The sequence below is a fragment of the Brassica napus genome, chromosome A3 (genome assembly GCF_020379485.1).
Source record: "Brassica napus cultivar Da-Ae chromosome A3, Da-Ae, whole genome shotgun sequence".
In the NCBI taxonomy this organism is placed as follows: Eukaryota; Viridiplantae; Streptophyta; class Magnoliopsida; order Brassicales; family Brassicaceae; genus Brassica; species Brassica napus.
The window spans coordinates 31603276-31630364 of NC_063436.1; the positions used below are offsets into that span (position 1 = coordinate 31603276).

Below are 27089 nucleotides of genomic sequence, written 5' to 3' on the forward strand. Positions count from 1 at the left end.
AGAGACAATCAAACTACTCAAACTTTCTTAGTTTCAGCTACAGAGACATTTCAATGTTTTGTTCATTGCTACAGACCTCGCTTTTGAATTTTGATTTATTATCGTGTGTAACACAAAAATTATGAAAATATAAATATTTTTGTAATATCAAACCATTCAAAAAATATACCTCCACATATTAACCAATACTAATAACTGAAATAAATTAAACATTACAGAAACAAAAGAATGATGTTTTCTTTTTTATCTACCATATTAATAAACGTATATGCATCCTTTCAGGACATATATTTTAAACATTATAGCTATTTAAAAAAAAACTTAGATAATTATCCTATTTTAAATTTAAATAATTAAAATTAAACTAAAAGTTAAATAAAAAGGTAAAATAAATAAACTTTATAAATAATATTTCTATTAATAAAACGGATCCCGCGATTTCTAAGCGCGGGTCAAAATCTAGTAAAATTTAAAGGATAAAACTTATGCTGCAGTTGTGGTGGCTAATTAACATTAAACTTCATTTGGGTATCACCACGTCTACGTCGGAGGTCATACAAGTCCTCATTGCTGCAGATCGGCTCAGAATCTAGGGCAAATTGTTATTCAACAGACAGTGGAGACTGAAGAGTGATTATGGTGTTGAGTCAGTAGTAAGAGAGAGGGTTTTACCTTCCTCACTCTCTTAGGCCTCTAGAGCAACAATTCAAGGAAAAGAGGTCAAGCGTGGTTAAGGGAATGGAAACGCTCTTTAGTTGTTAGGCTGAGCTGATACAGTGGAAATAAACATATTTGGGAAGGAGCAAAGTATCTGATGTATTGTCACTTCTGAATTCATTGCAGTTGAACTTTGTGATTCAGGAGTTATCAAATGTTTATCACTGCCTAGAGATTCAAAGGAGGCTCAAGCCAAAATGTTTATCATTGCAGTTGGAACCATAATAAGGTTAGGGTTATTTAAGTCTATGATTGATTCTATAATTTTAGTGACTAAAATCACAGTCAGTTTCTCTGATTTTTATTTGAAATATTGATCAAATACATATTATTATAAAATATCTATATGAGTATACTAATTTATCTGAATAAATCGGGTTTTTTGGTTTCATCGATTTGATCGCTTAATATACAGAACCATATCTATATACTGTGGTTCGTTTTTAAATGGTTCAGTTTTACTAGATTAAACATCCTAGACTATCGTTATTTTGTTAATGTGTTATATTTGTGATTTTTATAATCCTTTCACTGCCACATGATTTCTTTTCAGTCCAAATACAATGTGTGTTTAATTTCAAATACAAATTTCCTAATTTACTTATTGCTATTAGAAAAGATTTTGATTCAAAATCTACATCACATAAATAAAAAATAAAACAATGAAACAAAAGAACATAATTTAATACATTGATTACTAATATGAATTTTGAAATTTTATAATTTAATAGTTAAATTTTGTTAAAAAGAAACATTAAAAGTAACAAAATGTTAGGTATATATATATATATATATATATATATTAATCCGCACAGGGTGCAGAACATCAACTAGTAATTATTTATTAGTTATGAGATAAAACAAAATCTAATCATATAAAACCTACACAAATAAAATTGTTTTTTGAAAAGTAACATATATGAGACAAAGAAAACTTTGGTATATCCATTTTTTTTATCTGTCTCACATTTTCATTTTCGAAAAGAAGATGACCTTTGTGTTTTTGTGTTTTGCAAATTAATAACCTTGAGGTTTTGAAGAAAATCTTGCGCGTAAATGGGTGAGGTTTGATAAATCAAGGCGATGATAGAATTAGAGAACAGAGTAAAATCCAAAGATATTAAGCAAACACAAATAAAAAATATGATATGGATAACATCATCTCTCGGGGAAGAAGCCTTACATTGCCACATCAGGTTTGCGGATCTTTTAGTTTTATTTTTGTAAGAATCAAGAAAAATTTGTTGCTCTAAAACTAAAAGAAACGTGATGAAAAAAATAAACGATTAAGAAAAAAAGAGAGAACAAATACAAAAGGTTAAGTGATAGTTATATAGGCAATGAAACAGTTTGGTTCGTGCCATGAAATTAGAGCTAGTGGGGTTCTTTATTGTTAGAGAATTATTTTCATTACAATTGTTTAATTTTGTAGTTGGCTTAAAATTTTAACCATTACGTAAACTATTAGTTGGTTTTTTAATTTTTAATTTTTTTAAAAAAATTCCACTTGTCATCATTTTATTGGAAATGTGACTTGTGCTTTAGTATATAAGGGATTCTTAGAACATTAATTTGGATTATTGACAAATTAGTCATTAGTCTCAGGTAACCAAATCCATAATTGTATAGATAGTCATAATTGTATCACCAAAATCAACCAAATAATACAAAACCTTTCACCAATTTTGCAAAGATTAAATGGAAAATGTGGCAACACGTCAACTTTCAATATTACCGGATTTCCAAATATAAGTACACATAAATAAACATCATCCTCTGTAACATTAGTCTCATTGATCACAAAGCCGTCTTGTGTGTTTTAAATGCTAGTCATGTCTATTAAAGCTTAATAGTAGAGATGGTGAATTTCTTGTTAAAACCAAAAGTTATTTATGTTTTCGTCTTGTGTGTGATCAGGTAACCAAGTCCATCGAGTGCCTGCTTCCTTTACCACAGATCCGTAACCCAAACGACCCAAGAAGAAAGGATCTAAAAGAGCTTGAAGCCATAAAGAAGGCCATTGACCAGAAATCACATTCCTTGGTGAGAAGAGAGCTTCAGGCTGGTCTTGGTTACATGATCCTCCAGACCGCATTGTTCATGAGGCTAACCTTCTGGGAACTCACATGGACGTTATGGAGCCAATATGTTTTTATGTCACATCTATATACTTCATGGCCGGTTACTCCTTTTTTACTCAGGACCTCGAAAGAGCCTTCCTTTGAAGGGTTTTACCAAAGCAGGTTCGAGTCTAAACAGAGGAAACTGATGGAGGCTCAAAATTTTGATGTTGAGAGGTACGATGAGCTGAAGAAGCTGTTTTATCCAAAACCTTCTTCAGCTGTTGTTTCCAAGATTATTGGAAGTATACAGAATTAATCTTTGATTAAGGGGATTTTGTTACATACCGTGATGGTGTCTCGTTGTCCTAACCTGATAAAGATATACTATTAACAACCCCAAAACTGTGAAAGAAAACAAAACAAAGTGTTCGAATAGGTGCGGTTTATGTTATCTTTTGGAAGAGTAGATAATATATCTAATATAATGTATACTATGTAATAAATACTGAAAGTACAGTATTATCATGTATGGACTTTCATTTCTCGAGTCTGGGGTTCTTAATTTTTAATTGTATATGATTTATTGTATCCACATAATCTCAATAAGGCTAATGTATCATATCGTCGCGTTTGTATTAGTTTAGTACCGGTATATACAATACAGTAGCGTTTTATCCGTATAGCAACATGTGTAACGTTGCCTAATTACATTTGAATTCGTCGGACTAGCTAAAATGATTGACAGAACATGGGTTGCGTGGTAGTTGTTGTTGTAACTTGTAAGCTCACCGTCCAAGTCCCTTTTAAAATTAATTCACGAGAAATCAATTACGACCGTGTAAATAAAAGAAATCTCGAGTTTGGTAGGTCAAACGTCACTTATCGCATATACTATGAATCAGGTGGACAATACCAATAACCCAAATTACTCATTGTGAATTAACAAAGAGATGTAATACCGGCCTTGACACAACAACGATTACGATAACCGACAACTAATACTTAATCCTGTTGTTTGATTACGTATCATTCAACTACGTTAAACTCAAATAACTCATAGAATGTGATTGTAAAGTATTTTTAACGATAATAAAGTGGAGGAAAAACTAATTTCAGCTGAGTTACTTTACTTTCACCTGATTTCAGCCCATTTATTCCAAACTAGAGTAAAATTTTACTCCCATCCTCACTTTTCTCTCCTCCGTTTTCAACCATTTATTTTTTTCATTCTTACTCTATTATTAATTATCAATCAAAGCCATAGTGTACTGGTAAGGGTGAGCGTTCGGATACCCGTTCGGGTTCAGATGTTTTGGATTTTCGGATATTTCGGTATAAAGGTGTAGAACTCGTTCAGGTATTTCTGAACTTTGGGTCGGGTTCAGATATTTTTAGTTCGGATTCGGTTATTTCGGATCGGGTTCGGATATTTAGATTTGGAAAAAAAATATATTAAATTTTTCATTTCTCGAATTTCTTGTATTTAAAAATATAACTTTCACTTAACTAATTTTTTATTTTTAATAGATTGAATGGTTAATAGATTTGGACATAACATTTTGAAACTAAAAATACATTAATTTGGTTAATGTTTTTAAATTTTGGATTTAATTTTTTGTTAATTTTTGAAATAAAAAATTTGGCATGCATTTTAAGTGAGTAGCAAATTATTTTCTCCGTAATTGTATGTATATCATATGAACTTAAAATATTTGTAGTATCAATATAAATATTTTTTTATAAAATGAGAGATGTAAACTAGAAATATAAGGTTAATTATACATATGTTCGTTATCTTCGGATATCCATTCGTATTCGGATATCTAATCTCTCCTAATTCAATACTGTAGAACCTAAATTCTACACAAAGTATTTGATAATTATCAGGGTTGATCTAGGAAAGATAAATGATGTGGGCAACGATATCTTTAGAACACAACGATGTTAAATAGTTTCCGGTAGGCAAAAATAGACTTTATTGATAATTGAAATCGAATACAATAAGTTGAATTAGATCGATTGATACAAACAAGTTCGATCTAGTTGGAATCTAAAAATGGAAAGACAATAAGATCGATGTGAATGTAAAGCTCTCTCTAGGGTTTTGAACGTGTCCTCTTTCTTGTTTCTTCTCCTTCCTTTATAGCGAATCGACTGTGAGATCTCCGTGGTAGCTCCGCGATCTTAGCTTCTTGTTGCGCGATTTTTATGGCTCCTTTCTCGAGCTCGATTTTGGTTGTGGGCTTTGGTATGTTTCGATCCATGTCTTTGATCGTGACCCATTTCGATATTGACCAAAATTGGATCCAATAAATATCCGTTCGGATATTTTGCTACATCGGTTCAGATTTTTCGGATTAAGTTCGGATGCGGCTTCAGATATCGTAAAGTGACCACCCCTATGTACTAGTACCAGTAAAAAAGTGTGGTACTAAAAGAAGTTATACGGTTATACCTCCCAAATAAGACTAGCACTATTATTTAAAATTATTTTAGTGGATACGTATCAGATATATGTCTTAGCTGTTCATCAAATGGTGTGAAATAATAATTTAATAACTCGTTACTACTTACTACTGATTATCCATCTTCGTAATAGTCGCCCGACGCATATTCCATCCTAGCCATGAAGTAAAAACTCATGCATATTGACCGACTCAAACTCTCCTTTAGTCCAGAGGTGTTTGGGTTTTGAATGCGAGTAATTACCAACTTATCGCGTACCAATTATTCTTGATTCCCTTTTGATTTCAAAGATATCCAAATATTGTTTCCTATTCCGAAGATATAATAAAATCAAATTTAGACCAAAATCTTAAGCTTTTAGAAACGTTTTCTAAAATATGATTTGATATGATAATAGATAACATACCTAATTTAATTTGTCACGTACCGAGCACATGTGTGACAAATAACATTGGTCCATATCAACTTGCTTTCTTGACAAAACCGGCCATCTTGTGAGCTATGTTGTTTTATCTCAGTTATTTGGAAATGAAAATGATGTAAAGAGAGCTTTACATATGAAAAAGACACACGCACACATATAAACACACTAGAGGGAGTAAACAAGAAGAAGAGTCACCGACGATCACCGCCACCTCCCGATCATGTCCACGGCTCTGATTAGCTCTCTCACCTACTACCTCTCCGAACATCCATACATCGTCGGGTTCCGCTGGGGCCACAGCCAATCATGGGGCTCCACGTGGTCTTTTCTCATCACCTCCATCTTTCTCTACATCGCCGTCTCCTCCTCCCTCCACATCCTCCTCTCCGCCTTCCTCCGCCGTAACCGCTCCGTTCCGTTAGGCCACATCCCAGACATCCACAGCCTTCTCATGTCGATCCTCTCCGCCACCATTTTCGCCGGAATCCTCCTCTCCGCCGCCGCGGAGATCCGTGACACACGGTGGTTCTGGCGCCGGAGCAAAACCGCCACTCCTCTCCAGTGGCTCCTCTGCTTCCCGCTCGGTACGCGCGCCTCCGGTCGCGTCTTCTTCTGGTCCTACGTGTATTACCTCACGCGGTTTCTCCACATGCTCCGCACGGTCTTCGCCGTCTTTCGTCGCCGGAGACTCGCCGTGTCTCAGCTCTTCTGCAACTCTGCCATGGCGTTCACGTCTTTCCTCTGGCTCGAGTTCTCGCAGTCGTACCAGGTTCTAGCCATTCTGTCGACGACGCTGGTTTACTCTGTGGTTTACGGTTATAGATTCTGGACCGGGTTTGGTTTACCCGGTTCGACATTTCCTTCGTTGGTGGTGAATTGTCAGCTGCTTCTCGTGGTTTGTAATCTCGTGTCCCACGCTGGGGTTCTTGCGATGCACCTCATTAAAGGCGGATGCAATGGGATCGGCGCGTGGGGTTTAAACTCTGTCCTCAACGGTGCGAGTTTGTTGCTTTTTCTTAATTTTTACATGAGAATGCATTCGCCGTTGCGACGTCATATTATCAACACTTCGCCGGAACTTGAACCTAGTAATGCAAAATAATTAACTTTCGAGGATTAGGGTGGCTCTTGGGTTGATCCTTTTTATTCTTCTCAATAAGACAAATATTAACCTTAATCACTTATTATAAAAAAACTTTGTAACTCTCTCCTTCTTGCTAATCTAGCCTTAATTGCTAACACTTTACCACAATATTTAAAAAATAATCATCTAACCACCACTTAGCTATTTTTGAAACATTGACATCTTTCGTAGTTGTTAATTAACTTTTTTTTTTGTAAACTACATACATACGTAGGGAAAACGACTTATTCATGCCCGAACTATGAGCCGCTGAAAAAATACATACCCCAACTTTTATTGTATGTCAAATCATACTTTCACTAATAATAAATTTAAAATTCATGCATGTACTAGGGATCAATTAAAAAATACACACCTCAACTCTTATAGCATGCCAAAACATACATTAACTAATCAAAAATTTGAAATTTATACCTAGGGTTTAGAAGTCAACGCTAATCACAATCTATACTATTATTTGCGAAATAATTTTTCGCAACGAAGTTCTCACGTTAAAAACTAGAGTGGTTAAAGTCTATCTTACCCTTAATGAATTTTTATATATATTCTATTATATAATAAAATGAATTTTATATTAAAAATCTTATATAATTTTTTTAAAAAAATTATGATAATTCTTATATATTATGTTGTTATCTTAAAATAATATTTTACTATTATAAAAGTAAAAAAAAATTAAAAGAAGTGATATTTTACAATATTATATATTTTTTTAAATAAAATAATTCTTATATAGTGTGTTGTTATCTTGATGAAAATATTATTTACTTATAATATTTAGTTATACAAAATATCTTAAAATCACTTCTTAGAAAATATCTTTATACAAATATATTGCTTCATTAATATTTACTTAGATATTATGTTTATCTTAAAATTTAACTTTCATAACAGTAAAATATTATTTCAAGATAACAACACAATATATAAGAATTATCTTATGTATTTTTTAATATAATATTGCAAAAAATCACTTCTCTTATTTTTTACTTTTATAATAGTAAAATATTATTTTAAGATAACAACACAATATATAAGAATCAGCATAATTATTTTTAAAAAAATATATAAGATTTTAAATATAAAATTGTTTTATTATATAATAGAATATATATAAAATTTCATTAAGGATAACATAGACTTTTGCCACTCTAATTTCTAATGTGAGAGCTATGTTACGGAAAATTACTCTCTTAATTTTTTTTTTACTTTTATAATAGTAAAATATTATTTTAAGATAACAACACAATATATAAGAATCATCATAATTACTTTTTAAAAAATATATAAGATTTTTAATATAAAATTAGTTTTATTATATAATAGAATATATATAAAAACTCATTAAGGATAACATAGACTCTAAATTTTAACGTGAGAGATTCGTTGCAAAAAATAAATTTTCAAATAATAGTATAGATTGAGATTAGCGTTGACTTATAAAGACTAGGCATACATTTCAAAATTTTGATTAGTTAAGGTATGTTTTGGCATGCAATAAGAGTTGGGGTATGTATTTGTTTATCGATCCCTAGTTCAAGCATGAATTTTAAATTTTTGATTAGTGAAGGTATGTTTTGACATGCAGTAAAAGTTGGGATATGTATTTTCTCAGCGACTCTTAGTTCGGGCATGAATAAGTCATTTTCTCTACATACATACATACATACATCCCTTAGACTATATTTGCGAAGTGATTTTGCTACATGTCATTTATACAATCAATTTTACAAAACAAAGAAGACATTAATACTGAAATTGATGACATGTGTTATAGCTTAATATGACATGGAAAATTACATTTAATATTAATTTATATTTTTGGTAAACTTTTTAAAATATGGTAATAAATCATATATTACATTTAATGTTAATTTATATTTTTAGAATTTTTTTAGAACATGAGAATAACTCATAAATCATCATCTATACTATTATTTGCGAAGTAAATTTTTTGAATCGAGCTCTCACGTTAAAAGTTAGAGTGGTTAATAACGTTTATACCCTTAATAAATAAAATTTATAATTAAATTAAAAATAAAAACGAAAATTTAATTTATTTGATTAGATAATTGATTAAAATTAATAATAGTAAGAATTATCCAAAATCTGAAAATATAATTTAAAAAAGAGATAATTTCTGTATATATTGTATTGTTATCTGAAAAAGTATTTTAGTAAAAAGTTAAAAACACGAATTATATAACTAAATATTAATTAATTAAATAATTTGCGTAGTAAATTTTTTGAATCGAGCTTTCACATTAAAAGTTAGAGTAATTAATAACGTTTATACCCTTAATGAATAAAATTTATAATTAAATTAAAAATAAAAACGAAAATTTAATTTATTTGATTAGATCATTGATTAAAATTAATAATAGTAAGAATTATCCAAAATCTGAAAATATAATTTAAAAAGGAGATAATGTCTGTATATATTGTATTGTTATCTGAAAAAGTATTTTAGTAAAAAGTTAAAAACATGAATTATATAACTAAATATTAATCAAATAAAATTCTTAATTATATAATTAAAAATATAATATTGAATTATCCAAAATCTAAAAATATAATTAAAAAAGATAATTATATATATATATATATTGTATTGTTATCTGAAAAATTTAAAAACATAAATTACATAATTAAATATTAATCAAATAAATTTTTAATTATATAGTTAAAAATATAATATTAATTTATTTTAAAATTTATTTTAGTATAATGAATATAGTGTACAAAGAATTTTTCAAAAATTATGAAAATATTTAGGCCCGCATTGCGGGCAAAACACCTAGTTAAAATATATATTCAAATATGGCATTCTAAATTTCGAAATAAAATTTAATTAAATATTTTTAAATTATACAATTTTATTAATAAAATTTTAAAAAATGTACACAATTTTTTAAGAAAATTATAAAAATTTAATTGTAAAATTATTATTTTCTTATATATCTACAACTTTATTAAATATATTTAATTGAAATAAATTGGTAAAAAAATCTATCTAAGATTATAATTTCAAATATATACATGCATATTATAAAATTAAATTTTTATGTTTAATTAAATAAAATTTATTTTAAAATATTGATACGAAAAAGAAAATTTACAATATTGATAAAATTTTATTTAAAATACAATTTATATTTATCTGTTAAAAAATATTTTAAATTTTTTACTGCACATGGTGCAGGAAAACACTTAGTAATAACTTATTTTGTTAAATGTATTTGTTAGATATACAAAAAAGTTGTTGTTTTGTAAATCATATCTTGCATCAATGATAGTTTCATAACTCAGGAAGGATGATCTATTTTTTTACCAAAAAACAAGAAAAAAAAGGAAGGATGATCTTTATTTCGGGCAAGTTCTTTTTTTTGCTGGGCAACAAAGGTAGGATGATCTATTTTCATAAATACTCGACTCTAGAGGCTGGTCTTCTACGCATAGATTGACGATTTTAGGCTGGTAGTAAACGTATTCATAGAGTAATATAATGCTGCGATAAAGGTTTATATCAATAAATAAACAAGTGACAAAAATCCAGTAATATTTGGTGAGACGTGTTGGAACATTTCTAATGAGTCTGAATTTAAGTATCAAAATAAAACCTACTGGGAATGTGATAAGTCATTGTTGCAAATGTTAAAAAAAAAACAAATATATTCTCAATTCTATTATCGATTGTATTTAATTAAATAAGTATATTTTCTTTTTATATTAATAGTACAAAAATATAAAAGACATATATGTTACAACCTTACTCTTTCCAATTTTTTTTTTAAATTACATTAATGCACATCTTTCATTTATAATGCATACATATATGAATGTAGTGGATGAATTTTGTTCGAGCAACTACTCATTAGTAATGGATACAAACTTAACTAGGAATTATTCATAAGAATGGAATGAAACCATTAATAATGCACTTATAATCATATTTATTATAGTATGGTTCAAACAACCTTTTATTTTTGGTTTATAAATTGGATGTAGATTTGTACATATATTTTCTTAATGAACATAAAGATCGTCTGATCATATCTTGTTCATGCAATGTTATCACTAACATTACAGAGATAACAAATATCTGAGATGTAAATATATAATACTTAAATAAATATAAGAAATGTCATATTTTTTGTTGACCAGCGTAAATTTTTTTTCTCTTACAAAATGGAATACAGTATTAACAAATCTTTAAAGTAATGAAACTATCGAATAGATCGACATATGGTTTGGTTCAACTGGCTGAATTTACTTTGTTAGATATACTATTAGTATTCCGGCGGTACGCGCCGGGTTTGTATATTTTATTTTAATGAATTTTAAATCGATTCTATAGTCTTACTAAATAGAATATTTTTAAATATACGAAGAAACAAATATGTTGAAAGAAACAAATCGATTCTGTTTGATATTGTTTTCATCGATCAATTCAATGAAATCTAATATATATATATTTGCCTTGTGTTCTATTCTCAGGCGTCCACGTCAGCAAGGAGGAGGGGGCTTTTTTGGACACGTGTTCAGCTCTTTGTTTTTATCGTTTTCGTTTGATTTTTTACATTAGAAATCTTTGTTTGTTACTAACATTAGTAAAACTATCATCTTAACCAAGTTGCAGGAGCAATTCATTTCAAATGTAATTGCTATAGTGATGTTATTGTAAATTTGTCATACTGATCAAACGTAAAGTATATTACAATTTTTATATATATCTTTTTTTTTGTTAAAGGGTTTTGTATAATGATATATGTTTTAATAGTTTTAAAATTATTTTTGGTGTTTTAGTAAAACTTTTTTATCAAACATATAAAGATATTTAAATTTATTTCAATTCTTGTATTAGTTGTCTTTAGATTTTTAAAAAAATAAGAAAAAATTGAATATATATACAATATATTTTTGCCTTTTATGTAAATGGATCTTTTGACCTTTTTATTAATCTTTGTTGCTTTTGATCGAATTTTAACACTTGGATATTATGTTCCTAAATTTTAGAAAGATATACAATGAATTTCCAATGCAATATAAACAAATTGAACATTATTAATCACAGGTGATCTAAAATACTATAATATCAATGAAAAATGCATTAGAATCAAGACTAAAATACGAAAAATATTTTATTTCTTTCATTTGATAGAACATTTTTGATTGTTTTCCAACAACATACATGTATGATTTAATGTACTCCAATTTCAGCGAGATAATAATTTAGGAGAAGAAACCGAGCCTCTCGATTGAGGGAGACCGTAACCAAAGTCACGATCAGTCTAAGGTTGAAATCTGGATGATCTTTTTGCTAGACCCGCTGGTTCGAGTCCAGCTCGTGACAAAAGGCTTTGATCAGACTAAAATATATAATCATATTATACTTATACCATTTGATAGAACATAGTTTCACAAATACTATTATTTAAGCTTCATATGCATATATTAAGGGTATTCATATATGCACCAAGAGTAAATCTGCTACTCAAACTAATAGATTATTTTATTTCTGTTATATTTCAAATTTTGGAGGCTGAAATACAATTTATGCATGAGTATTGATATTTTATATGATTTTAATTGTTTTTGTTTGATTTTAGAATCATTTTATTATATTTAAATATTTACGCTATGAGGATTGTTTTAATTTTCTATTTTAGAAATTGTTCAATGAAATAACGATTGATTTAAAGTATAACATCTGAATTGTTTATTATTTGAACATACAAAAACAATTAGTTACACTGAAATGAGAGACAAATTGGTTCTAAAATTTGGATATTTTTATAGAACAATCATATAGATTACCTTTATATGTTTGCTATTTCTGCTCATACGAACATATATTTGATGTAATTTATCATAAATATGTATAATATGTATATTATGAGTATGTATGCAACACTAATCAGTTATTGGGCTTGATTCTTATTTAGAAGAAAGATTGTTGGAAAGAGGAAGCATAAGACGTTCTTTCATTGAACTCAAATGTTTATTAGTTTTCTTAATTTATGTTTTGTACGTTTATATAAAAAAAGAGAGTTAAAGGTAAACTAAAATTATCGTTGTATACTTGTAATGTGTCATCATCCTTTATCTGATAATTGTTTATAAATTAATCCTTTCTTAATTTGATCTCTGTTGGTTGGAACTTTGGGGCTTTAGATTTTAGACCAGGATAAGATTTATTCGCAAAGTTGAAAATGTTAAGAAAAATAAAGTGTATCCGACTTTAACTTGTTTATTAAGTCAGTATATATTATGCACTACAAATAAGAAGTTTCATGTTTCTCAGATTAGTCATAGCAAGCCGATCTCCTTTCTAGATCATCCACTTCAGTAGATTGCAAGAAACAAAGTTTTAGTATAAATCACCTAGGGTTATTTTCTAAGACATATTTAGCAAAACTTTTTAAGAAAAGCAAACCTTAAATGCAACACAAAACACTAATCTCATCAAGCACCTATGAGATCGATACAAAGGAATGAGCTACTTAGAAGAAGCTTGAAGAAAACCAATGAAAAGTGTGCGAGTATGAATCTTGTGATTGAAAAAGCAAATAACTACATGGTTTAGTGAGATATTCAGTTTTATTTTCATCTTCTCTTCGTCAACTCCATCAGTAACCTCTGACATCATCGCTTTCAATAAACACTATAAACAAAACAAACATGACACAGTCAATCTTTGTGATTACCCATGATTTCAGAGTATTATGGTCCTAGAAATGAATGTAGTTTTTGTTTTGCGTCATGTCCAGTTGTGCATAAAGCTTTTGGAATTCGTTGATCACTTTTGCTTGATCCATAGATGAGATTTTCTGAAAATGTGAGAAACAGAGCAAGGTATGAGAATATCAATTGTGCTAAGATTTTCTTTTGCTACACCTTTTAGCTACCAAATCGTTAAGATATAATTTCCTCGTAGAAGTAAGTTTCCAGAGATAAGAACACATATCATGTGTAGCCACAACCATTTCTTGCTTGAAAGTGCAGAAAACATCTGCTTGAAGAGAAGCAGGAACTGACTCAATTACAAAGACACGAGACCATAGTTTCTCCTGACAATCGATTTCCGGGAATAAAGGCATCCACGACCTTTCATACATTGTGGATAAAGATCATATGCAGTCGTACCTACCCAACATAGAACAAAGCCCTAAATCTCTCAGAACGAAGATTATGATTTAGATTTCCAGATAAAGAAGATTTCCATTCAGGTGTTTGGTTTGAGAGTGGAAAGTACATGTTCTTCAAGGAGATAGTACCTGGTGAGGGTGGCTATGATAAGTTTAGGCTTCAGGGAGAATAATTGAAGTCTCCGAAATTCCATAGTAGGTCTAATAAATCAGAGGCCGAAGAACAATACGAACCCTAGAATTGGAGTTGAGGTTCTTGAAGACGAAGAGTTTGACTATCGATTTCAGTTAGTACACTTAGGAAACGTCGTAAGCCCATCGCAATTAAATCTCCGAAGCCCAAAAAAAAATATCAAACGAAAACGATAAAAACAAAGAGCTGGACACGTGTCTAAAAAACTTCCTCCTCCTTGCTGACGTGGACGCCTGAGACTAGAGCACAAGGCAACTTTATATATACTAGAGATTTTTTCCGCGCTTCGCGCGGATTGTTTCTTATAAATTTATTTTATTTATAATATTATTTTTTGGTTTTTTTCTTTTACATTAACTTCTTGTTTTTTCAATGTTAGTTTTTCTTAATTTAAATTTATATGTTTATAGTTTTTCATTTTTCTTGTTGTAGATGGAGAATTATATTTTCTATTGATGGTTTTTTGTATGTGATATAAACTTTTTGAAATTTTAAAATAATGTTATATATAGTACGATTAACACATTAAAGAAGAGAAACATATTCAGGCACATTTTACACAGGTTTTATATGCATAATTTTAAACATTATATATGTATATATTATAAGTTTGAAACATGTAAATGCTTTCTAAAGCTAAATACTTGTTCTGAGTTTACATAACTTATCGAAAGTTTTATCTCTTTTTAAATTCAAATCACAGAAAAAAATATCAAAAAGTCAGTATAGATGGGTTTTTTGGGCTTTTAAATCAACACTGAAAAATTACATGAATCAGATAACAACAGTTTTATAAACAACTGGATGAAATTTGACCGAGCCAAAGATTTTCACACAATATGTTCTTTTTTCTTCAAATTGCGAAGAGCCTATAGGTAAAAGAAAAAAAATCATAATTTTTGTTTTCACTTATATAACATTTTTTCTCCTTTACACACAGAGTTTATTACACTGTTATAAGCAATGGAGAACTCTATTCATATAAGATTCACATCTATGCATTTTGACAAAGAAGAATTTTAGTCATCTTTAGTTTCAGAATGGACCAACTTCAGTCATATACACTATTTTCTCTATGATTCAAATCTTACGATTTTAATTATGTGCAGATTTCCATGTGAAAAAGCATGCACGTCATCTATCATTCAACCTATTACTTTTTCCAAAGTAAACATTATAACCTTGTTTGGTTAGCTCCACAAATTAATCTCTTTGGATCAATTTACTAAAAAAATATAGATACTAATGTCAGAAAAGAATATAAACACTATCAACAACAAATATTGGCACAAGACTATTTGGTTCAAGGAACATATTCTACGTAATGCGTTTATATCATAGCTGGCTTTGCGGAGAAGACTGCCAACCAAGGATCGCTTGAGGTGTTGGGGGTTAAATGTCTTAGGAACGTGCGTCCTTTGTAATCTGGAAATAGAGACTCACCATCATCTCTTCTTTGAGTGCTCTTTCTCTCGCTTGATATGGGAGCCTTTTGCTGCTGAAGTTTGGATTTCTCCTCCAGCGGATCTCTCCAGCGGATCTACGCTCTGTTGCAGCCTCGATCAATCAACCTCGCGTCAACGCAGATACGCATGCTACTCCAGTCATCAAGCTCTACTTTCAATCAGCCATCTACCTGCTGTGGAAAGAGCGTAATGCTCGTGTGTTCACAGCTGTCTCCTCACCTTCATCAGTCATCCTTGCCTCTCTCAACCGTATGATGCGTGATCGTCTCCTCTCTTACCCAGCAAGTTCTTCTTTCTCCTCTTCTTTACTTCTTTTTATCTTTCTTGTATAAGACTTCCTTAAGGCTTTTTTTACCTTGAGTTGTTGTTGGTTGTTTTTGTTTCCTTGCTGTAATAAGTTGTTTAAAAACAACAGTGTAACCTTTCAAAAAATGATAATCTTAACATCTTACCAAAAAAAACAACAAATATTGACTTATTTATGTGAATATGTATTTTATTTTAAATCATTATAGTGGACGTAGAAAGCACCATAATTTGCACAACAAATTTTCTTAGATTCACGTCATCATACTCACCATTTTACCATTTTAATTACATAATTTTACATGAGTTTCTTCACCCTTTCCGGTTATTTTCTCTTTATTTATAACTACAATATAAAGTTATAAACTATATATATTATAAATTAATAATTTATTTACCTTTGAAGTCTAACGATTAAAAATAGAACATAATTCAATATAAATATATGATTCTATTAATAAATTAGTAGTTACAAATTTGAAATTTCTAGAAATATCAAAAGTTGTATGTTAGTTAATTATCTTCTAAGTGACATTTATTTTTAATCTTTTTGGATGAGAATATTTTGGCTGAGGTGGATAGTCCCAAAAGCCTTGAATTTAGTCCCTTTTATATAGTAGGATATATAAAAGATATGCTGGATATAAACTTAATATATGTTTAGTGTAGTATTACTTTACTTGAAATAGTTAAATAATATTGTAATGTAAGAGTTGGAAAAAACAATTAAAATAATAAATTAAGCAGTCGAGGCAAAATAAATATTAGTTTAATTAAGAATGATAAGTAAGCTTTATGATGACATACGTTCACGCGGTAAATGTTATGGCAAATATTATGGCAAATATCATAAATTCACGTTCGGGATGTTATTCCTTGTAATATAACTTGTAATAAGCAGCTTGAAGAAAGACATTTGAAATATTTCCCCACTGACACCGAGAACTGTAAACAAAACTTTAAAGTTAGGTTAGAAAACACAATATTCAAATTCCTGATAATTTAATACTACCTGATGAAAATTTTTGGGACCTCATAATCTATGATGGGTTTATCACATGCATGAAATTCAGGATGCCAAACACCACCCATGCAACTCCAAATCTTCCATGACTAATATCAGCTGCAGTGAGACTCTTGCATGGTATAATCTATGGTTTATTTGTCTAATTGAAAGTTATTTAGAAATTGACATAGAAAATAGTTTAATCTGCGTTCCTCTTACTTTTTCATTCCCAATTGAAGATCCTTTCTTGATGAAGATAAGCAACAAAGACGAGTGCATAAAAAGAATATAGCAAACTAACAATCATTGTCTTGAAGAATATCACAAGTTCACCCTGTTAACATTTGGATATATTCACAAAAAGCATAAATATTTATAATGAACTAAATGCAAAATATTTAAGGAAATAAGTAAGAGCTCATATAATAATCACACTGTATTACAAAAAGGTTTTATTTTGAAAAAGTGGAATATTATACACATTTCCAGAGAGGATGTTTTGTAGAAAATTTTATGTTTGGAGTATATAATATATATTAGTGGTATACATTAGTTTACAGTTCTTTTTCTCTATTTTTGTTGTTGTTGGTCTTATATGCTTTTGTGTGGAGATATTAGCAAAGCTAAATGATTGTGTCGAGGTTTTCTGGATGACTGATTTGCTTACAATCCTTCTCTTTTCAAAATGGACTATTCCAGATAGAGCATTTCTAGTGCATACATATAGGTATGCTATGAACAAAATATTATAAAAACTACTCATATAGAAGTAATGATTCAACCTTGATTAGAAATCATGTGATTCTCTTAAAGAAACGACTATAAATAGTCATTTACAATAATTTACTTGTAATCATATCTCTAGTTTGTTTATCAAACGTGATTAAGATAACTGATGGTGAAGGTTGAGCGCCAGGTATCTTTCATAAGCAAGTCAGGTATGTGGCAGTTAGGTAAGATGGTGGGAGGAAGGTGTGGAAAGTTTCGAGATACATAAATGTATACATCAACCTCCTTGTAGATTTTCTTCAAAAAGAATGAGTCTTTTGTGTGGAAGGACAGATGGAAATGGATGGGGATAGTCAACATTTCATAATCTGCAAAATTAAACTTTGTATAACCTTTCTCTTTAACTTATTAATTTATGTTTTTTATAAACTTAATCCAAGTACTTCTTTTTTTTCAATAATAGAGGGCAGGGGAAGAAGAATACGAAGACACTTTCTCGGAGAAGAATATAGACCTCTTCAATTCCATTGTCTGAGCCACCATCTCCGAATGTCATAGGCGCTTTGCATTTACACTTGACGCAGACATTCTCCACTGCATCTTTCTCACGGCCATAGCAACCGGACTCACAGTCAGAGAAGTTCTAAATCGGTTTAGGCAGCACCTAAGCGACAAATAAACCATAACCGAAAATATTGTCTTAAAATTTTTTTTAAATCGATCTAAATTTGTTAATCAAGCAATAATGTTAGTTTTTGTATATGTAATTTTTATAATTCATCAAAATAAGTTTATAATTAACCTCAAAAACTAAAATATCTAATGTAAATATTATAAAAAAATCAATATTTCTAACGGAGATGAATATTTATCTAGTCTCTAGTCCTCTACAAAGAGCCTAATTTTGGTTCTACCGCCTAGTGATTTCTCGAATATTGATTTTTCGCTTTGAAGCATGAAAATCTCACTCTAAAATGTAATCCATAGAAAAGTAACTAGAGAAAAGAGATTTCAATGAGGACATAGTAAGCAACACAACTACAAAAAGCCTAAGTGACAGCGAGACGGAACTTTCCAAAGACGTTGCTCCTGAAACAATCGGCGCAAAATCTTATTCGTCCGAGCCACCGTCCTGAATGTCATAGGCTCATTGCTTTTACATTTGAAGCAGACACTCTCCTTGTTATTTGATAGTGAGGGGAACCAAAACAAAAACCTTAGGGAGGAACAAAACATGTTGGTAGGGAAGATGTTAGAAGCCCAAATATATTTAATAGGCCCAATAATATGATGTGGGCTTTTGTCCAGTTTTATAGAACACTGCATGTCGTTTTTTCGTCCAATACCGGGATGATGTTCTTCTGCCTTTATGAAATATTTATTGTTGTAGAATACTGAGATATTCTCGAAGATAGTGATTGTTACATTCTGTTTGTCCAGTCGTCTTTGTTAGGACGTTGGGTGGTGGCTAAAGACGGACCTATTAACATTTGGAGATATTCACTAAAAGTTTGCACACAAAAAAGCATAAAAATATATAGTAACTTAAACACAGAAGATTTTAAGAAAATAAGAAAATAAATAGGAGTTCAAATAAGAACCACACTTGTATTACGAAAAGATTTTTCTTTTTAAAAAGTGGGATGGTAGAAAGCTTTTATGTCGACCTTTTCCTTTTTGTCTTTGGTCTTATATGGTTTTGTATAAGAGATATTAGCAAAGCAAAATGATTATGTCGAGGTCTCGTGGTGGACAAATTTGGTTTCAACCCTACTCTTTTCAAGTTGGACCAATGCACATAGAGCATCGTCATTACATAGTGCATTCATATATGTATGTAGTGAAATAGATATTTAAAAAAAGAAGCTACTCATTGGAATGTAATGGATCAATCTTTGATAAGGAATCAAGTGATTCTCTTAATGAAAGGATTATTAATAGTCACTTATAAACCGTATGTATGTTTTAAACAACTTTTTCCTTTTGGTTTGTAGTGTAGTTGTAGAATTTTACATATACTTTCTTACAAACTAACAATAGCTGATGAACAAACAATAAAGATCGTCGTATATTCTTTTGTAGTGATATTTTTTGTTCGTTTGATCAAATCTTTTGCATGCAATGCATGCTATCACTAGTATTATTGAGATCGATAAATGTGTTTAATAGTTAGAAATATAAAAGAAATGACATAATATGATTTTTATTGTCGACCGACATAATATATATGATATTTACAAAATGAAATATCAACAAATTATTAAAAAGTAACAATGAATATCAAAAATAATCGACATATGGTTAGGTTCAGCCGACTGAATCTACTTAGTCAGTTATGTCGGATCTAAACTCTGAGAATAGCGTGTAAGAGTACTTTACTTGAAATAGTTAAATAATAGTATCATGTACAATATCAATTTTAAAACTAATTCTAGATCTTGGGAAAATGGTAGAGACATTCTTTCAAAAAAGAAAATGGTAGAGACAAATAATTTAAGAAGCTAAAGTTTACGGGGTAAAGACAAGAAGACAATACTACTACATTAAGCTTAAATTCTTTCTTAAAAAGAAACAATACACATACAGTAGCTGGTGATTCGTAGAACGAATCCAAGAGTGATTTATTTTTGTCATTCAAAGAGTCTTTATAATTAGTAATAAAAAATGTTGAGGACATTCGCATTAACAAAACTTAGTAAACTATAAATGGATTGGCCAATGGTTACATCGTCGAATCATTTATTAGAATCTTGAACAGCTGGACTTTTTAGAATCTAGAGTCTCGAATATAAGTATTCCCTCTGTTTTTTTAAAATGCATATTCTAGACTTTTCACATATATTAAGAAAATACATTAAATATACATTATTTTTTGTGAATAACAATTTTTCATAACTTTTAGCAAATAGAAATTCAATAAACACCATTAATTTTTTTTTAAAACTTACAATTTTTCATAAAATCATACATTGAAAAAGTAAAAAATCTATCTTTTTAAAACAATTTTTTTTCCAGAACAAATATTTTAGGAATGGAGAGAGTATTTGATAACATCATGAATTGTAGTAAGTTGTAACCAAGGCTATAATATCCTTTGTTAAAAAAACCTGCCAAATAATTTTAAATTTGAAGTCCATAAAATTTAATATAGTATCAGAAGCACTAGAGTGGATTCACACACTCTTATGATTTATAATTTGGTCTAAAAAGTAATTTATGCTCTCGGACTCGATAGAGTTAGTATTCAAAAATAATGGTAGAAAAATTATTATTTCGAGGGAAAATATTGAAAATATATGTGTAAATTAATAGGCCATAAGCCTTAATCTACAGAGTGTGTGAGTATATGCTCCACGTCGAAAGTTTTAATGAAACATGAGTAATATATAAAAAAATTAACCTATTTTATTTACCGCTAATCCCATGTATATTAATCATGAAGCATTACAACATGTTTTCGTAGCCACGTGTCATCACGAGAATGATTCTTAGAATTTTTAGAAAATAAATTGGTCCATATAAACATATACTATGCTTTTAATTAAACTAATTATAAAATTAATTAATAGTGTACAAAAAAATATTTTTATTTCCTTAAATAAAAGCTACAGAATTACCTAATATAGTTAACATATATATGATAATTCATTATTATGAATAATACATATTTGATAATAATTTTCTAACCTATCTCTTTTTTGTTTAATTTTATACTATTAAAAGAAATTAAACAATCACATTAAACATATAATAAAAAAATTTACATTTTTTCTTATATGTTATATTTTGCATTTTTAAAAACGAATATAAATGACTAAAAATGGTAAAAATCCCACATTGAAAACTTTGTGATCAATGGTTTAACTTTTTTTTTGTTCAAGCAAGATACAAATAGTGATCATATATCGTAGGGGCGGGCATTCGGATACACGTTCGGGTTTGTATAGTTTTAAGTTTTTTATATTTTAAAATATATTTTAACTTATCTGAGTTTTCAAATTTTTAAGAGATTAAGCTATAGATAGGTTTGGAGATAAAACTTTAGAAATATAGAGGCTCTAATTTAGTTGTTGTTTTAAAATTTTAAATGCAATTTTTGTTAATGCAAGAAACAAGAGTTTGATATGTATTTTAAGTGAATAGCAAATAATTGTGTCCATAATTATATGCATATTATCCAACTTTGAGCAATAAGCATCATTAATATAAATATTTTGAATAAAATGAGAGAAATAAACTAGAAATATAAGGTTAAGTATACTTATGTTTGGTTATCTTCAGATATCCATTCGGGTTCAGATATTATCCAAACTGGTGAAATAAGTAATTTGTTTTGTTGTTCCAGAAATAGATGATTTTTAGACCAAACTGATGAATATATACTATACATATATTAATATTTTGAGTCTGCACTTATATATTCTATAACAATTTGATATATTAGATTTGAACACTAATCTATTAATATAGTTTGTCGGTGATTTTCTTCAAAATTTTGATTCTTAGATATGTATCTGAAGTGAAAATAATTTTTACAGATGTCCATTTTTTTTTTAAATTGACACTTATTTAATTCACCGAATTCATAGAAGAAGTTAAATTTTTTTTTTAACTCATATTAGTAAAACAAAGACGAGAATGAAAGCACAATTTTGTAGTTGTAAAAAATGAACTTATTTATGGAGAGTTAATAGTAACAAATCGCGAGCAGAAAACCTAATCACATTTCATCATTATACAATCAATGTTGCCAATTTTGTTTTGGTGATTTGTGTCAGCCGTAAAACTTAATTTTCTTCTGTGCATATGAAGTCTTAAAAGTAATTAAAATGAGATGTAATATGTTAACTCTTCAACAACGATAATATATTTAAGAGACCAACATTTGTATTCGTCATTTTATAATCGATAAATATTATAGTGTATTAAAAGCATTTAATAAACAAACATCAAAATACTAAAAGGGGAATATGCTGAGATATTAAGCTATCCACATCATCAAAAATAATCAACCAATCAGAATATTTTATTTTTGGGTATGGGCTTAAAGTTTGTTTAAAGTGGACTTAGGTGTGTGGGCTTGGTTTGATCCCAACAAAAAACAAATCATAATCCACCTCTGAAATTGACAATCACGTTTTTTCTAGGTTCGAGATACAAAAAGAATGGAGAACCCACCTCAATCGCTCCCTTTGGAAACTGCAGGTACAAAAATACTTTACTGTAGAAAGTATTGTTTTTTTATGGAGTTGAAAATAGTTCATATATTTTAAGTAACCATATTTAACTCCATCGACACAAAACTTATAATACCAATGGCTGTCACCCAATTTTTTGTTTCTGAGCAACAAATTTGTCAACGTTGATCAGTTAGACAGAATTTTTTTAACAAAAATTAATGTGTTCTAAATTGTTAAAAAACTATAAAGAGTTTTGGAGAATTTGGGGAGTATTGTTAAATGGTTCTACTAAAACCATATAAATGATGCAAATATTTTTAAAACTCTAAACTCACAAAATACTTTACTGTAGAAAGTAATGTTTTTTTATGGAGTTGAAAATAGTTCATATATTTTAAGTAACCATACTTACTCCATCGACACAACACTTATAATACCAATGGCTCTCACCCAATTTTTTGTTTTTGAGCAACAAATTTGTCAATGTTGATCAGCTTGACAGAATTTTTTTACAAAAATTAATGTGTTCTAAATTGTTAAAAAAACTATAAAGAGTTTTGGAGAATTTGGGAAGTATTGTTAAATGGTTCTACTAAAACCATATAAATGATGCAAATATTTTTAAAATTCTAAAGTCATATATGGTTTTACTAAACTAATAAAATGGAATTCAATTATATTGTAGTATAATTACATGTAACTATAAAATTGAGAATTGCATTATAGATAGGACGACACTGGTCTCCACAAATATAAAAAAACTAAAGAAGGTTTGTAATCAATTATTAAAAAATCATAAATTATTTTCGTGTATTTATTTGTATACTATAGAAATAACTGCATTTTAGTATCTTTTTATTAACTACATTTAATATAATCTGGATTTCTCATATATTATTATTTCAATTTTTATAAGAGTTAGTGTTAATACGGAAAAAAAACATGCATATGGTTTGATAAACATAAGATAATTCTCTTTTTAATAGGAACGTGGTAAGATAATTTAGAAGTTAACTAAAAGAACCATAACTCATATTAAAAAAGTTAACTAACTCTACTATTATGAGTTTTGTAGGTAACACAACTGTAATACCATATGAACTTTTTTTTATTTGTATGAATGATAAGTTTTTTCCCCACATTTCGGGGGTTTAATAATTTTACAGAAAATAGTATATAGATATATTATCAATTCAGAAACCATTAGAATAATTTTATTTTTATGACATTTTTAATAATAAACTAAATATTAATTTTTAATATATGAAATTTTTTTTAAAATAATATTCTGCACTATTTATTACAGTATTAAATATTAAATATTATAAAAAATCACATAGTATGAATACATTATTTAATAAATGTCTATAAATAGTTTTACTAGATTAAAATTTAACAATAAGAATTTTCGTATTTAAAAAAAAATACTTTAAGAATATTATTAGACATTTTTATAAAACAAAAATATCACTTTTCATTACTATAGGTTAGCTATTTCAGAACACCAATTTGTTAATTTTTACAATCTCTTAGTTATTGACGCTTTTTCAAATCTTTATCTACCTACAAGAGAAAATGTTAAAAGTCGATTACGGTGTAGTATTAAGCTCCAAAACCTTAAATGTAAACTGTAGTTTTCATATTATAAACAATTTGATGTAATATCAACATTACTATAATAAATTCATGAAAATCATATGAATATTCCTACTTACGAATATTTAGTTTACTTAGTTTAGAATCATGAAAAAATAAAACAATATTAAAAATTGTTTGTAAAGTTTTACACAATGCCATTACCCAGCCGCTTGAAACCCCAATTCCCCTAACTGCCTTGGAGCAGGCAAATTCATAAATATACTTATTCAAGAAAAAGAAAACAACTATAAAATACATGATTTCTACCATGCACAACGAGCTATTCCCTATTAAATTTAAAACTCAAAATCTCATTGAAGGTTTCTTTAGTGATTATGTATCTAATAATTCACATTTATCTGCTATGCAGTACTCGAGCTATCAACAGAAATGAACCAGAGTTAAAATTCCTTATCCGATGATGGATACCTCACTATTTCCAAGTACGTCTCCCTATTCTATTAACTAAGTAAACCGATTCCTATTACTAAGTTATGTTCACTGATATATTTCAAAATAAATTACAGGCTCTCCAACTCAAGAAAATCTCATCACATGTACCATCTTCGTCGTCAAAAAGTCCACCATCTTATTTATGATTTCCGTTTCTCTGTTATAAGACTTTAGCATTTACTCTTTATAATGATAATGACTTTACTGTGCTTCTAAACATGATTTATAACAAATTTAAATTTTAAAACTGATCTACTGTACTTTGGACAACCAAAAAAGTTTGACAAATCAAACAAATAATAGCTAAAACTTCATCACATATGCGTTTGAGATTAAAATAATATAAACATTTTCCGCGCGTAAAAAATATCAAACCACACATCAAAATATACAAATTATAAAGATGGGCAATACAAAATAATTCTCATTCTCATTTGTGCAGGACATGCAGCCGAAGATCACCCCAACCAAAGCGACCACCTCGGACCACAATCAATAATCGTTAGGATCATTAGGATGTGGTCCATCACAAACCACATAAACAAAAATGTTTTCCTAAGAACAACTTTCATGTGTCTTGACATCCAGGTTTGTCTAAAAATACTATGTTTTTATCACTTTAACTACATTTGAAATGATTGCTTTTAACCACTAAACATGAACAACAAATGGAATGGAGGGTGCATATTTCTACATCTGACAAAATGTACCAACGGTTCGAAGAAGGGAAAACATACCACCAATTCCTTCATACATATTCCATCCCCAACACTATATCCAGTTGATCAGCTTAGCCAGTTCAACTAACTTCCTCCCAGGTAAAAAAAAAACCATTACCTATCTCACATACCAAAAAATTCTCTTTTATTGTTACTAAAAAATTTATTCCCACAACTGTTATTGGCCGAATATGCATCATCCAAAAAAGTGATATATATATAACCACAACAACGATACAAAGATCATCATTGGATTGTGTTTAGACTGGTACTAACATTTTATTAAATAAGATTTGTTTTTCACCAAAAAAATATAATACAATATTTTTTTGTAGATCCAAATTGGTACGTCTAACTATATGGGACAACGAAGTGGCTAATTTTAGAGAGCTAAATCGCATATCTACCTGAAAAAAAGCAAATCGTAATCATCACAAGTATAATTCCACGGTTACATGAAGGTAATAACCTAAACATAAAGTTTATGTCAAACTAAATGCTTAAAAATATTCCACTTCTACAGAGAAACTATCACTCACAACCACACCAGGATCGCGCTTTTACTTTGACAACGACATTGATATCATACAATGCTTTTAAAAGAAGAATGAACTGCTATCCTAAACCTGATGGCATAACTCCACATGGGATCGAACAATAAGACAGTAAACGAGACCAGTCAACTGTTTAAAAAATTACATTACTATTTCCTACGTCAATTAAAATAATCATTGTATCAATAATTACCAATAGCCATCGATAATACTTTTTTGTTTCTTTATTTAACATTCAATGATTATTTTAATCCAAGCATTATTTTACATTAAACATAATTTAGACAAAATTATATTAATATACTATGATATTCTACTTTAACATTTTCATAGAAAGTAACCCATGCGTAACCCGGGAACCGCCCTAATTATTCTAAAAATTTATTCTGCGCATGCGTACGAATTATCATCTAGTTAATTTTAATTTAGAAACCAACGAAAATTAACAACTTATAGAGTAAAGATACAGAAGACGAATGCCAAGGTCATCTATACGAGTATTGTAATATTTATACCTACAAAAGGCAAATAATTAAAGTGAAATTGCATCCCATATACATAATTTTTCCCTTAATTAACTAAATACCCTAAATCCCACAACATCATACCTTAGTTGTTAGACACACAACTTGTCACATCATGTGTATTCACCTAATTTCTAACTTCTTTGTGGTTATTTAGCTAATTGACTCTAATTAAAATGGTCACAAACTAACATGTAATTCCGTTTTCTATTCGTTCTTGATATCAATCTATCTAGTCATTTTAAAATGATGCTTCGTTAAACATACTTATATCCAAGTTTGATCTTATGATCATACTTTGTTCAAAAAAAAAAAAATCTTATGATCATATACTTATAATACCGAGACGGGATGTCTTA

General features: G+C 29.1%; 2 protein-coding genes across 2 annotated transcripts; both read left to right on the forward strand.

Moving 5' to 3' along the window:
* Nucleotides 1-1773: 1773 nt before the first annotated feature.
* On the forward strand, nucleotides 1774-3096 carry LOC106448000 (calcium uniporter protein 1, mitochondrial-like). The gene is made up of 2 exons (XM_013889940.1): nucleotides 1774-1782; nucleotides 2635-3096. The coding sequence occupies exons 1-2, from the start codon at nucleotides 1774-1776 to the stop codon at nucleotides 3094-3096; spliced, it is 471 nt and encodes a 156-aa protein (XP_013745394.1).
* A 2624-nt stretch (nucleotides 3097-5720) lies between these two features.
* On the forward strand, nucleotides 5721-6876 carry LOC106449310 (elongation of fatty acids protein 3-like). Its single transcript, XM_013891086.3, has one exon. The coding sequence runs from the start codon at nucleotides 5891-5893 to the stop codon at nucleotides 6770-6772; it is 882 nt and encodes a 293-aa protein (XP_013746540.1). The 5' UTR covers nucleotides 5721-5890; the 3' UTR covers nucleotides 6773-6876.
* The last annotated feature ends 20213 nt before the right edge of the window (nucleotides 6877-27089 follow it).